General features: G+C 42.3%; 1 protein-coding gene and 1 pseudogene across 2 annotated transcripts; one reads left to right on the top strand and one right to left on the bottom strand.

Annotated features, from left to right (window-relative positions):
• Positions 1-1,371: 1,371 nt before the first annotated feature.
• Positions 1,372-7,300, top strand: LOC123077121 (uncharacterized; annotated as a pseudogene).
• A 778-nt stretch (positions 7,301-8,078) lies between these two features.
• Positions 8,079-10,364, bottom strand: LOC123077120 (uncharacterized). Of its 2 annotated transcripts, XM_044499336.1 has the most exons (7): positions 10,249-10,364; positions 9,570-9,622; positions 9,204-9,471; positions 8,918-9,104; positions 8,639-8,840; positions 8,482-8,561; positions 8,079-8,400 (listed from the first exon to the last, which is right to left on the bottom strand). In XM_044499336.1, exons 2-6 carry the CDS (start codon positions 9,576-9,578, stop codon positions 8,484-8,486), a joined length of 744 nt encoding a protein of 247 aa, XP_044355271.1. In that variant the 5' UTR covers positions 9,579-9,622; positions 10,249-10,364; the 3' UTR covers positions 8,079-8,400; positions 8,482-8,483. The 2 variants fall into 2 exon arrangements, with proteins under 2 accessions (XP_044355271.1, XP_044355270.1); XM_044499335.1 differs by having other exon boundaries at positions 8,918-9,471.
• Between the last annotated feature and the right edge of the window lie 3,742 nt (positions 10,365-14,106).

The raw sequence follows: 14,106 nt of genomic DNA, 5'->3' as shown, positions 1-14,106 counted from the left end.
ACCAGATCTAATGAAAGAGGGAGGGTGCAGCCTTGGGGATCAGCCGGGAGTGGGTAAGGGGGTAAGGAGGGCACTGGTGGGGGGGAGAGACAGGAGCCATGACAGGGGGCCGAAGAGGTCGCCGCACCTTGTGCCATTGGCCATGGAGGGGGAGGGCGGGGGAGAAGGATCACCCTGATCCAAGCCCGCAACCGCCGCCTTGGGAGAGCCAAGGCTCGATCCGGCGGAACCAGCCCGCACCGAGCCCCGCCGCCTCAACAGGAGCTCGTCTCCCTACCCGCCGGCCGGTCACCGGAGCCGCCACCGCCTTCCTCGCCTTGTGCCCCTTCTCCTTCTCCTTTCTTCCTCGCTTTCCTCTCTCCCTTACGCCCTGTCTCTCCCTTTCTCTGGATCAGCAGGATGTCGTCGCCATTGGAGCAAGACGCTGCACCCGCCGCCAGATCGGCGCGACACCGGATCGAGCGTCGCACGGGGTGGGGCGCCTCCTGGCGGCTGGGATCGGGAGGCCAGGGAGAGAGAGGCGTTGGATGGTGGAGGGGTGGATTGAATGGAGGAGGCTGCGGTCGGCAGAGGCGCGGGATCGAGTGGATCCACGGTGCTTCCCTCGCCGCGAGCCCTCGCCTTACCGCCACCGACGTCCGTGCCTTCGACGTGGACGACCGCGGTGATGGAGAGGATGACGAGGCCGGCGGAGTTGAGTCCTGCGGGGCGAGATCGATGTCCGGTGAGGCGTCGTGCGGAGGGGGCAGCGGGGAGGCCGAGGAGGTGACGGGGGCGGGAGCAGAGGCGGCGGCGCGGATCTGTGCGGGTTTTTTTTCTCTGGTTATTTTTCATCGTTTTTTTATCGCTGGTTAATCGTCGTAGATTTTTTCGAGCGAGGGGGCTGGTGGAGGACTCGGTACATGATTTTTCCGGTTAATGGCGGGTCAGCGTGAGGTCGGAGGAGGTACCAAAATAGGTATAAAAAAACCGGGCGAGGTGGGACGAAAATAAACCTGGAACGAAGACACCAACTGAAACATTAGGAGTAGAGATATTACACGCAGCAACTATCATAAATTAGACATGGTAACTATAATTAACCAAAACAGAGAGAGTTGCCATACTTTTACAGCTACATTTGCCATCTCGGATAACTACATCTGTCATCCAGGATGGCAACTAAATCGTTATCCCGCGGGTACCTAACGTAGTTGCGTCAGGACGTGTGGGCATATTTGCTTTGCGTCACACGCGTGTGTGAGGATGAGTAGTACTTGTTGGGCGCACAACATGAAGTAGCCACGCCCACACAGAGCCTGTGTGGGCTGCCTCATGCTCACACCACAATGTCTAGTATGCGACTCATGTGGGCGTTACGAGGACTTTTTTTTAGAGAGAGAGATCGAGGAACGTTTTTTCAGGCAAAAGAAAAGTGATCATCGTCTCCGACCGTCCCGTTCCGTCCTTCTTTTCCTCCTTTTCCTTTCCCGAGCCCCCTCCCTTCCTGAGATACCACCGCGTGCCCTAGGTCCGACGCCTCCACTCCCCACCCCCAGGCGCTTCGCCGCCGCCGCCACCGCCACCATCGCCGTTCCTCACCGCTGTCCCAACCCAGCCGCGGTTTCTGGGCATTTGATTTTGTGGTACGAGCTTCTTTCACCCAGTGATTAGCTGAACCCCCTCCCCTCCCCTCAATTCGCGGTTGAGCGATGCGTTGCGTTGCGGATGGCGTTCGCAATTTCTCGCATTTTAGATCCACGTTTGCTAGAGCCAACAACTTTTCTGAAGTTTGGCTCGGCCACGCTCCACCTTTTATTTCCTCTATTACGGTGTTGGAATTGGATGATTGGAACCAAAACTCTGCTTTGATGCAATAAAACTCTGCTTTGATCGTAATTTTTTTCTTAATTACGATGGAGGAAATATGCTCTCTTAATTTGTTCTTTCTGCTCTAGGCTGGAGATATGAAGCGAGAAGGAGTTCGCACCAGAAGCCAGACTAAAAAACAAAAAGCTTCCACAAGTAGCCAAGGTGAGCCACTGGTTTCAATCTCGCTATTTATCCCTCCTTCCTCACGTACGATGTATACAGCTTCATCCAGATTGTGTTGTATGCTTCCCTAACTAGGTAATTCGCTTCCGGACAATCCTTTTGAAGAGGAATTTGGCAGCTTAAGTGATTCTGGTCAAGGTGTGTGGACGGAACTCAGTAAAGAAGTCGCCTCGAACTTAGCAGGCACTGTTGTATCGATTGCTTCATTCGATGATGGTGATTACAAACATTAGCTTTGTGTCTTTTTATCCACATCTCTTCGTTGGTAGTTCATGATTGAGAATTTGGAAATACAATCTTGTGCAGGAAATAATAAACTGTTTTTTGCATGCACCGGCATAATTACCGTGAACACTCCAAAAACTACAAGTTTTCTGACTTCATTAAGTTTGGTTAGATCTATTGATGACAACAGCAAGATCTTTCACGACATGAGGGTTGGTACTCCAATTTGTTTCTGTTTTACACTATTGCTTGCTTATTTAACATCATGGTAACCATTCTGCTAACCAGGGCGTATACTTGTTGTCTTGCTTTATCATTTCAGATTGAAGTGCGCCTTCCAGATAACAAAATTGAATCGGGATGGTTGCAATTCTATGATTTGAAACACAATGTCGCTGTTATCAACATCATTCGCTATCATTCTCTTCAAGTTGCATGTCTAGATCATCAGCAGCAAATTGAGTCTCAGAGTAAAGTAGTTGCTGTAGGGCGTTGCTTCAACTCAGGAAAATTAATGGCCACAGCTGGGATGTTGACTGACAATCCAAGAGGAGCTTACCGCGAGGAGCTTGCCATCTCCACATGTGAAATTACTATGGTGCACTGTTGATTCCTCACTTTCTGTACATAGCGAAAATAAATAAATGAAATTGTGTCATTATATGGGTGGTTTAATTTTGTCATTATATGCACTTGAACAATTTTTTGAGGGCACAAAAGATCAGTCCTGTTTTTCAATTATACAAGCTTTGTTCAGCATCCCTAAATTCTTGTGCTTGGCTGAGTGTCACATTATTCTTTTCATAGACTGGAGTTGGAGGGCCCCTTGTTGATTTTAATGGGAATTTCGTTGGGATGAACTTTTATGATGAGAAAGAGACTCCATTCCTACCAAGGAATACAATTCTTGAACTCCTGTCGCAGTTCAGCAAAATAATTCCATGGTGGTATGTCCTCCATACTTACTTATGAGCCAAAGATTCTCTGTCTGGCTTATATATCTCTTCCTCTTTTTTACCCTTGATTACTCTCTCCTGCTTGATCTTATTAGTTTTTGTGCACATGGGTTACACATGCTTAGGAAAAATAATAATGGTGGAAAGCTTAACCAAGATTGCACTTAATACAATAGTGGCTTACGTCATACTGCAGCTAACAACAGGCATTATACAAATCTCTCACGTCGTTGAGCTGTTAATTTTTTATTGACAAAGCATTGTTTAAGGCTATTTGCATTCTCAAAAAACGTGCAGGCATTTTGCATTGACTATGAAATCACATTGTTTAATTTACAACATGTGTTGTACAAGGCTAAGAGCAGTTAAAGCATGGTCATAAATTGGTATGTAGTGAGGAGTCTAAAATGCTCAATTACTGTAATACTGAGCGAATGAGAACTATTAGAAGAGAAATTAGTGCTATACACTCGACGCCTGGCCTGATTTGCCAATAAACTTCGCTGAGCACACTCTATTCTGGATAATGATTAACAACAAACAACTAGTCTCAAAGGACAGACACAGTGCTAGAAGCTCCCACACCAGGTGGGGTCTGGGGAAGGATTATACAAGGCAAGCCTTGCCCCTGCACAGTGCAATGTAGAGAGTTCGTGTTGAACCAGGACCTCTTGTCACAAGTGGGGGAGTACTCACTATTGCATCAGGCCTGTCCTTCGGCAAACAACTAGTCTAACTGAAACAATTCCTGGATGACCGTAGGCCATCTGTTCCGCTTGTTGTGAATTTATTGTTCAACCTGGAATTTCCAGGAAGCTGACCACACATCATCAGTAGAGATACAAAATGAATGAAAAGTACCTAACAACAATTCCTTACATCAGTAGCCGAGGTTGGGTGGTAGCATATTTGAAATTGAAACATGAGTATCAATCATGTTGAATGTCAAACCATTTTTGAAATGCGTTAGCTTGTGCCAGTCATGAGCTGTTTTGATGTTTTTTGTAGCTTCTAGAGTATACTTGCATCTCGTAGCTGACCGGCATTTGAGAACATCCCCCTTGATATCAAATTGGTTGTTTGTGACATCTGTGGCTGGATAAGTTGCAGTGTGACCTTGACACATATCCATACCAGATGTCTTGTCAGCATGTCTTGCAGTTGCCCTGTACTCAATTGGGACTCTGGTGTCCATGTTAAAGTTATTGTACTTGTTTAAATGATAAGGTAGTCAAAGTTCCTGGTAGGTATGGTATAATATTTTCTCCATTTTATCGTTTTTTCGTCGAAATATTTAGGCTTTAGGATTTTCCCCATTGTGTTGTTATTTAGTGCAATCTGACTCCAATCTCTAATTTGCCCCCTTTTGACATTTAAGTGTATGTAGCTGTTTGAGATTCATGCATACATATCATCCATGTTTTACTTTTGCGGATTTCTCTATTACACCGATGAGTTTATCACATTCTGCTGCAGGGCTACAAGTAAAAATACAATCAGAAAATTTCCCAGACCTCACAAGTCTGATTCACAAGGTGAGAAAAGAACTTCACTCCTTCAGATTGCTAAATTGTGCACAGTCATCACTTCGTCAGGCAATTCATCACTACCATGCTATATGAGAATATACTCCCCTTCATACCACTTTTCGGTTTTCTAAACTCTGCTTATTTCCTTTCCCTAATCTTCTCCATTTTAGACAGCTCAAAGGGAGGAGAGAAAACTAAGGATCAGAAACCTTCCATATGTACTCTTTGTGATCCAGAATGTCATCCAGGTTGGGTCACTTTCAGTGTTAATTATTGATCATTGGTCACAGTCATTAATTGTTTCACCCCTGTGGTACCAGGACTCGTGGATAGATTATCAAAGTGGGCGTTCTTATGTACTCGGTGGCCGAGATATCTTGATTCTGGTGAGTCATTGCTTTCAGTTTTCCTGATCATCATTATACATGGGGTCATCAATCACTTTACTATGTTAAAATTCAGCTGATGCTACAAAAAAAGAGCTGAGGTCCAGTGGTTATCCATTCCCGGTTTGGGACGATAGTGAGTTCGTTTGTGTCTTTTTGATATTTATTACTCATTCCGTTGAACATCTGACATCTGGCTGGTCTCTCCAACACCCCTCACCTACTGAACCTTTATTGCTGTGGTCAGCGGGCATGCGGTTGCTTAATAATTTTGAAGAGGAATTTAGTGAAGATATCTGGAGCGAACTCGAAAGAAGCGTTAATTCAAATATGTCTCAAAGTGTTGTCACATTGGCTTCATTCATTGGTAATTTTATTTTATTCACTATAAGCTCGTTTACTTTCGGTATTCTCTTCTCAATTTCATCACTAAATTATGTGAATCATTACTCTTGTAGGAAGAAAAAGGTGTTTTGCTTGCACGGGCGTATTCATAGACTGCAATGGGTCCACCACAAGAGTTCTAACCTCTGCAAGTTTGGTTAGGACTTCTGATGATGAAAACACTGTTGCTGATAACCTGAAGGTTGTTACTCTGCTAATAATTGTTTAATTACCCGTTTTATTTATTCATTATAACACTGGTTTAGTCTCACCGTATCATTTATTGCAGATTGTAGTGTGCCTTCCAGATAATCGACGTACCACAGGGACATTGCAACATTACAGTTTACATTATAACATTGCTGTCGTCCACATCATGGGTTTCTGCTGTTCTCGGACAGCACAAATCGACGATCAGATGCAAATTAAGCCTCAGATGAAGGTAGTAGCTGTAGGGCGTGGCTACAAATCGGGTAAATTCATGGCCACAAGTGGGATAGTGATCGACAAACCAAGTAAGCTTGATTGCAAAGAGCTTAAGATCTCCACTTGTAAAATCACCAAGGTACGTGTGTTTTTTCGTATGGTGGAAATAAATAGTTGCATCAGAACGAGTAATTAAATCCATCACCACATCTTTTATGGCTTACAAATACTGTCTTTTCCTCTTTGTTACTTATGTGTTTGTGCTAGGCTGGGATTGGAGGGCCTCTTATTGATTTTGATGGAAATTTAATTGGCATGAACTTCTATGGCTTGAAGAAACTCCATACGTACCAGTGAATATAATTGTAGAAGTCTTGAAGAATTTTGATGCACAAGGGTACGCTTGCTATATTTATGTAATTTTGTGTACAGTATGCAAACGTCTTTCATGTGCATAATATTCAAGCTTGAAAGTTTACTTGCCTCGATAGGACATCTGTTATCATTTTGATCTTCTATAACTGATCACATTAACTAGAACCTGGAATAGAACTCTTGTGCATAAGATAAATAACATACAGTAAGACCATCCTGTGATTGTGTGACTGTTGAGCATATATGAAAGTATTGTATCCTATGTCTCATAGCATCACTCTAACCTGGAATTATAGTGGCAAAATCTTGGTCAGTTTTGGTTGTTGTTTTGAGGTTACTTTTTATTTTGAACTCGTACCAGTTTTCAAGTCTAATCTTTTGCGGTTGAACCATTTCGCCTCTTAATGTTCAGACATATGTAGCAGTAAACTGATGTTGCAATGGTTTTGATCTCTCTCTCTCGCGTGTGTGTGTTTGTTTAGCTATTTAACATGTTCTTGTATGTTAAAACTATTTTCGGTCTGTTTGTAGGTTTGTTGCTGTCAACGATGATCATAGCCCAAACAGGTATTGTTTATTTATTACGCATTCAATAAGACCTTTTGCTAGATATATACTCCAAACAAGGAGTATTATTTAGCAGCTTATTCATGTGTTGCTCTTAACAGATGGCCCGTGCCTAAGCCATTTTGGTGCTATCCGACATGGCACAAGCTTGAGGAAGAAGTAGATCTGGAGGAAGAACTTAAATACCAGCGGGAACAATACTAATGTGATGAACTGTATCTCGATGAATGCTTTCTATCTTGCCCTCAAGCTGCCGGCCCTGTGTAGCAAGTATGAATTGTTCTGTAACTTAATTTGAACCCTGAAATACTAGTGTACGCATGCCTCTTTATGTAATGGACTTGTACTAAGGCCAAACTAGGTCTATTAAGAGATGGGTTCGGTTCAGGCTGATAAAACTGTGTTTTATGTCTGTAAATTCATTAACACTTGTCATAAGAAATGTCGATACAATTCTGACACAACGACTAGGACATATCGCTCCTGGCAAGATGGTGCCTGCAGATGGCCCTGCATTGTCCTGAAAGTAGTTCCATTCTACTTTTATCAACATGGATGCAGATAGGCTCCATCCAAAGGCACAGCACTTTGGCGCAAACTCAAAAAATCAGTGCCTCTTGCCTTTAATGCGACACCCTGTCGAATAGCTTGTGCCCTGTGGGAGGTTCGATGCCACTTGGATTAGTTCTTTAATCCTACTAGTGTTGCTTCCAATGAGAATGGAACCAGGGGCACCGCCCCTGAAGATCGAAATTAGCGTTTGCTTCGTACTCAGGTCTGATAACATAAGGAGTAACATGCATTTCAGCAATAACATCATCTCAGTTTTCACCACTTATTCAGCATCTATGAGGATGATATCAGATATTGCGACCCAGAGCACTGGTTTAGCACTTGGGCAATGGTTTTTCCCAAGTGAGCTCAACATGCCTACCTAAATATAGACAAGTGTGTCCCATGTGTATGCCTATTTTTGATCTTATTTTTTAATAATATATGGTACCCATCACAAAGATAAAAATTTATCATGTTTTTCCTAGTCTAAAAGGACAATAAAAATCTTGCACAGTAGATTATATCTTAGTGTCCTCTTGCAGCAGCACCAACACAATCTCCACAGAATTCAGATATCCAAGTAAATAGGAAAAGAAACCACCACAAAACCAACAATGAATCAAAAGGAAAAGGAAACCCTGTGGATCACATCAAAACTTGATTGGATTTGGATAATCTCAGTTCACAATAACAAGACATCGCATTGTCACACTACTCATCAGACTGGATCTCAAATGTAAGCTACTTCGTCAGATTGGATCACAACAGGCACAGAGTTACAGACTGAACAGAATGTTCTGTTACGTGCAGGGAAACACCACCAACCAAATGGCACATACAGTGTTTGCACATGTAGACTACTTGGAACAGTCAAGGAGAAGCTAAAGCTAGGTAACAAACCGAGTAAACAACGAAAACAAAACCAATGTTCTAACTTCCTTCCTACAAGTTCACACAAAGGCCCTACAAGATGATGATCAGACAATGTCAAAATAAGTCAATGGGCAGAGATTATGCATACTGGAATGAGAGTGCTATGCCTACCATCAAGTCATATGATCCGCAGGCTGAACAAATTGATGTTCACCAACATCTCTGATACGTTGTAAGATATCTGACATAGGCTGAAACAAAACATAAAAGAAATAAGCATAGAAAGCATAATAACATCACATTAAATTGATACAACAAAATACAATACCCTGTTCTCCATTCCATCATAAAACTCTGAAAGCATGGAAGCTATATTCTCCACATTCAAGGCCTTGGTTATACCAAAATCCGCGTATGATATACCAACGAGCTGTCTTTCCTCATTAAAAATGGGTGACCCACTTAGCGATAACTTTGAAGGAGTACAATCATGTCCGATGTATTCTTGCCCCACACGGTTCCCTATGTGACTATGTACATACATATATTAGGATAAAAACAAAGCAAAAAACATTAGCAACTCAATAACATCGTAAAAAGAACTTACGTCAGATAGCCATTAGTTAGATCCCTTTGTACTTGTCCTGATGCACTAATCTGGTATCCATACATCTTGAGCTTTTGGTTCTGTGCAGTTTGATTGCTGAAATGCACGGCATCTACAGTTCCAGCAGGAACAGGGCAGTAGAAAGCAGCCAACAAGCCATGTCTTTCCACATTGAGGTTGTCAAGGTCTAAGTTCATGTTGGGGAAAGCAATTTCAAATCTATACCTGCCTCGACGACGGGTAAAAAGCAATCTCTTATTTGCTATGATGTGGCAAAATGTCTCACCAGCGACAGTGACTATGCCCGGAACAACAGAAATTGGGTCATTTGGATTTGCCTGTTCCGGTTCCGGTTCCGGCTCTGGTTCCTGTTCCTGTTCCTCTTCTCCTTCATGTTCCTGTTCCTGTTCCTCTTCCCCTTCATGTTCCTGTTCCTCTTCCCCTTCATGTTCCTGTTCCTCTTTCTGTTGACGACGATATATAAGAATCGGTACGACGGACATCCTAAACTGCATATGACTCTCGTAATTCAGTCCATTAAGAGCGACAGCATCCTAAAACATAACAACCAGGTATTAGACATTAGCTTTGATGTCAAAAAAATTGATTTAAAGCAGAACACACAAAATAAAGAAAAGGATAATATATTCACCTGAGCCATGGCAACACACTTTTAGTTTATATTCTGTAACCCGTCACGTGAATCTGGACAATAAGAAAAACATACAACAACAACAAAAAGACAAGCACATGAGATTTAATTCACCAAGAACTATTCATAAAACTTGCAAGGCAAAGCCAGAAACCAACTATAGCACTCAGTTGTCAGTATTGCTGGACACCCACGGAATCATTAACCTTTTTCAGGAGCAATTTTATTCTACCCATCACTTACAAACTGGTTATATACATTTCGACTTGTAAAAATAACACAAATCATTTGAGCCCGATAGGCAAGATAGAAAGCAGAACTGAACTAGAGAATCTGCTGCAATCCCATCTATACAGCATTACTACCCCCACACCAGGGACGCAGCCCATCTGGGCCAGGATCGGTCTGTATTGCTTCTAGTAAACTTTGTAAACGCTTAGGTTTAGCTCCCCTCCATGGAGCTCACAGGGCTTTAGACTCAGCAGGCAGCAGGTAGTCAGCATCATGATATAGGAAGACTGAAAAACGCAAAAATCAGCTGAAAACAGGATGCGGCAACGGGACAGCTACATCGAGGCAAGCAAAAGCAAATCAACGCAAGCACGCACGGCTTAAAAAACCCAATCGACTTGGCAACCCGTTAACCAATAGTAGAGGGCTCGAGTCTTAAACTGCTTACAAGTGCTTCGGGTCGACGGATCCAGACACTTAGGAGGTCGGCGCAGGAGGCTGGATATGCCGCGGCGGCGGAGGCGGCGCTCGTGAGAGTGCGGTACGAGAGAGGAGGAAGGGGGGGGGGGGGGGGGGGGGGGGGGGGACTAGGGATTGCGGCAGTCTTTTTTTTTTAATCAAGAAACTGCGGCCGTCAAGAGGACAGGAGAGGACCGAGCTTTTTCTTTTCGCAAACAACAGGCCTAAGGTGAAACCCAACTAAGCGAGCTGGGCCGGGCTTTGGAAACGCGCCATGAAATCAATGTTTTTTTAAATATTGGTCATATATATGCATGTTATTTCCCCTAAACAAATATATGCATTTTCTAAAACAAAGGTACCATTTTTTCATCAAATAATTTTCATGTATTTTTTTAGTATTGGTCAAGGATTAACATTTTTTGAAATTCCTTCACATATGGAATTGTTTACTCAAAAAATTATTCCTTTTTTCTTTCATGAATAAAAATAACTTGGAATCATGATAAGAATATTATGTCAAAACTCCTCCTATTGACCTACAAACATGACTCTTCACGCAACCGAGTAGATGAACGTACATCGTAACTCTTTTCTTTATAGAAGAAACCAAAGGGCATCTTAAATCTGATAATTACCAAGAAAAAAAACTAGTACAATGGGAAAACAACGGGACATGAATTACCAGTAAAAGATAAGATCTATTATATAATTAAGACAATGGGCAAACAAGCCATTATGTTCATCCACACAGATTAGATTATCTTGACCATTAATTTTTATATACCAAAGGCCGAGATTAAAGATATAAACGTTACATACAAAAATTGGTATCTAGAAGCAATTGAACCTGTCACGTACAAACATAGTTGTGTACAGATGACATATTTTTTTTGAGTATCAGTACAGACACAAGCGCTCATATATACGCGCATACACTCACCCCTATGAACGCACACACGTACATCCTACCCCTATGAGCACCTCCGAGAAACTGAGCCGGCATATAATCTTGAGATTTACGAAGCCATCATAGGCGCCTCGACGTCGACGGGAACGTCTCCTCTCACTGAAAGCGCATCGCCGGAAATCCTAAAATAAATCCAGGAATAATGCGAGCACCAGGATTTGAACCCTGGTGGGTTGGGGATATCACTGTCCACCAAACCATCTCAACCACAGGTTGATTCGCTGTGTACAGATGACATGACACGTACGTTCAGATCGTAAGCAAATAAGGAAAAGTAATTTTTTTTAAACAAGACGCCCTATCCTTTCCACATTCAGGTCGTAGGCAAACAGGGAAAAGTATTTTTTTTAAACAAAGACGCCCTATCCTTTCCTTCGAAAAATAAAAAGGCAATGTCCTATCCTATTAGGACAACTACAGCCGATTGTTGGAATCAGGCAGCTACAATTTTCTCACGGCCTCCCAATAGGAGGTTTCCTATCGGCAAACACCACGACATGGTCTCTCTTTCTCTCTCGGACGCCTTTGTCTCTCCCGCACCAGTCGTCCCTGTAGCTACGTGAGGGCTGACCTGGACCAAGGCTGGAAGAGAAAAAGGTATAAAATACAGCTGGACATGAGCGCGACCACAAGCAGCAGCTGCCGCTCCACGGCTGATCCGCACGCAGCAGCCGTCGGCCGTCGCCATCGGCCACCGGCACACATCAGCCACCGCCACACCCGGACAGCAGCACGACAAGTCGGCCGACCCACCTAGGACGTGCCACTGCATGCAGCTAGCAGCTAGCAGCAGCGACCCAGCCGCACTAGCTCCACTTCTCCAGACCAGGCAAAAGGTAAACGAGGTCCTTCTCTGAATTCACCTCGCAGACGCCATCTATTTTTTGAATCGTTCCGGTTTTTCCTCCCTTAAATTTTCACTTACTAGGTCTTCACCTTTTCATCTCATCACCAATTCAGTAGCATTTGTGGTTTACTCATTGTATTGTATATATGTAGCTACGGTCAAGGCCAGTCACCAAGGAATTGATTCAGAATTAAATACTTTTTGTGTGTTCTTTAGCTTGGCCCATCCATCAATTTGTCCGTAGCTCCATCACTGCTGGATTACCACGCACTCCATACTCCTCCGATTCATCTCTTTGCTCTGTCTAGAATTTTTTCGTTGCTGCAATCTCAACTTACGTGTATGTGTGTTGCAGCCTGCACTCCAGAGTTTCTTTAAGGCTAATTGCTATAGCAGACTGGTAACTAAGTGCTCCGCTATCCTGGATATGGTTTGAGTTCATCCAAGGCCACTGATTTCCGAACTCAACAGGCAAGTAATCACAAACACAACTTACATAATTTGTTCCTCAATCCATCCAATTTCGTACGGAACCCATCCAGATCACCTTGATTACTAACGGTGGGTCTAGAAAAAGATAGGGTTTTGACATCTGCATCATTCTCTACATTGCAGTTGGCTATGCATTGTATGAAGTGCTTGAGGTCTTTCTTAATTGAATTACTTTGAAAGTATCTGCACCAAAATTGAAATTGTTCAGGTTTGTTTTTCGTATTAACATATAGAAGACGTAGTAACTTTTAGTCTTCTACATTTTTGGAGCGTCAAGATGCATCCATTATTTATATATATGTTAGAAGAGACTATGGTGGTGCATAACATTTGTAAGTTTTCGTACATTCTAAATATATATATTTACCGTTATATTATTTTGCAGGAAACCTTTATGTATATTACTATACTTCGAATATAAAGAAGACATATGTACGCATATGAAATAAAGCTTGGTTCAGTGTATCAATTTCCCAAGAAGACATATGTAATAATATCAGCTGGCGCCAATTCGCCGGATGACTACACCATCTGTACGCATATGAAACAAGTAAACTACACAACGTTGAACTGATCAGTCTCCGGCATCCATGTGTCACAGTAGCGAGCATGGCCATTAGTCCTATGTTTTGGAGTACACTATTGTGCCCCTAGAGGCTGGAGTAAATTGCTTTGACACGTTCATGGTGCTATTCTTGATGTTGTGCCAAATCTATCCACATATTTGAGATTACTCATTTCACTCATTGTTATTACGTATTTATTTTTTCTTTGGCATTTGGTTCTGGTGTATTTTGTACAAGAGCAAATCAATAATTTTGAGATTCAAATTATAGTTGTTCGACTAAGACTTCTATAAATTGTGCTATGGACCATACAACTTATATATTTTTTTAGATACAACAGCACCAAATATATCAACCACCTTGAGCCATTTTAGAAAATCAAACTTTGGATCAAAATAATTTCATAGTAAATAAATAGGGATTCACCTTATCTAAAGCAAAAAAAAGTTGCATGATTTATCCACGGACATGAGAAGCCCGAACCACCATACGGGCTGATCTCACCTCAAAATAAAGCAATAACGTTGAATATTGGGTTGCGATTACAAGATGTTTGCACTAAATAAAAAACATATATTAGTACATCAAATATACCTATCTATAAGCTATATTCATGATGTCAAATATTAGCAAGTCATGACATACCATTTTTCATGGAAAAAATATCAGCTATCCAGTTGTGAAGTCCACCTTGCAAATAATAATGCAAATTACCCAACACTTCTGAGTTCTAAGAGAGAACAAGCAGTGAAAACTCAAAAACAAAACATCTAGAAAATTATCAAAAACTGAAAACATGGAAATTATTTTCTGTACCATAGGTAGGCCGAATTAACATTGCCAGCTGCCATCGAGTTTAGCCAAGTCCACCATCGCAGTTAAACAATAAAGCCCGCTCGACCTCATAGGTGGGCTACATCCACTCCACAGGAGTTCATAGAACTCATGAGCCTCCGATTTGAGGCAGTGATT

This window comes from Triticum aestivum, chromosome 3D, assembly GCF_018294505.1.
Source record: "Triticum aestivum cultivar Chinese Spring chromosome 3D, IWGSC CS RefSeq v2.1, whole genome shotgun sequence".
Taxonomy (NCBI): domain Eukaryota; kingdom Viridiplantae; phylum Streptophyta; class Magnoliopsida; order Poales; family Poaceae; genus Triticum; species Triticum aestivum.
Note: the sequence above shows the minus strand (reverse complement) of the source record. Positions and strands in the feature narration are given on the sequence as shown.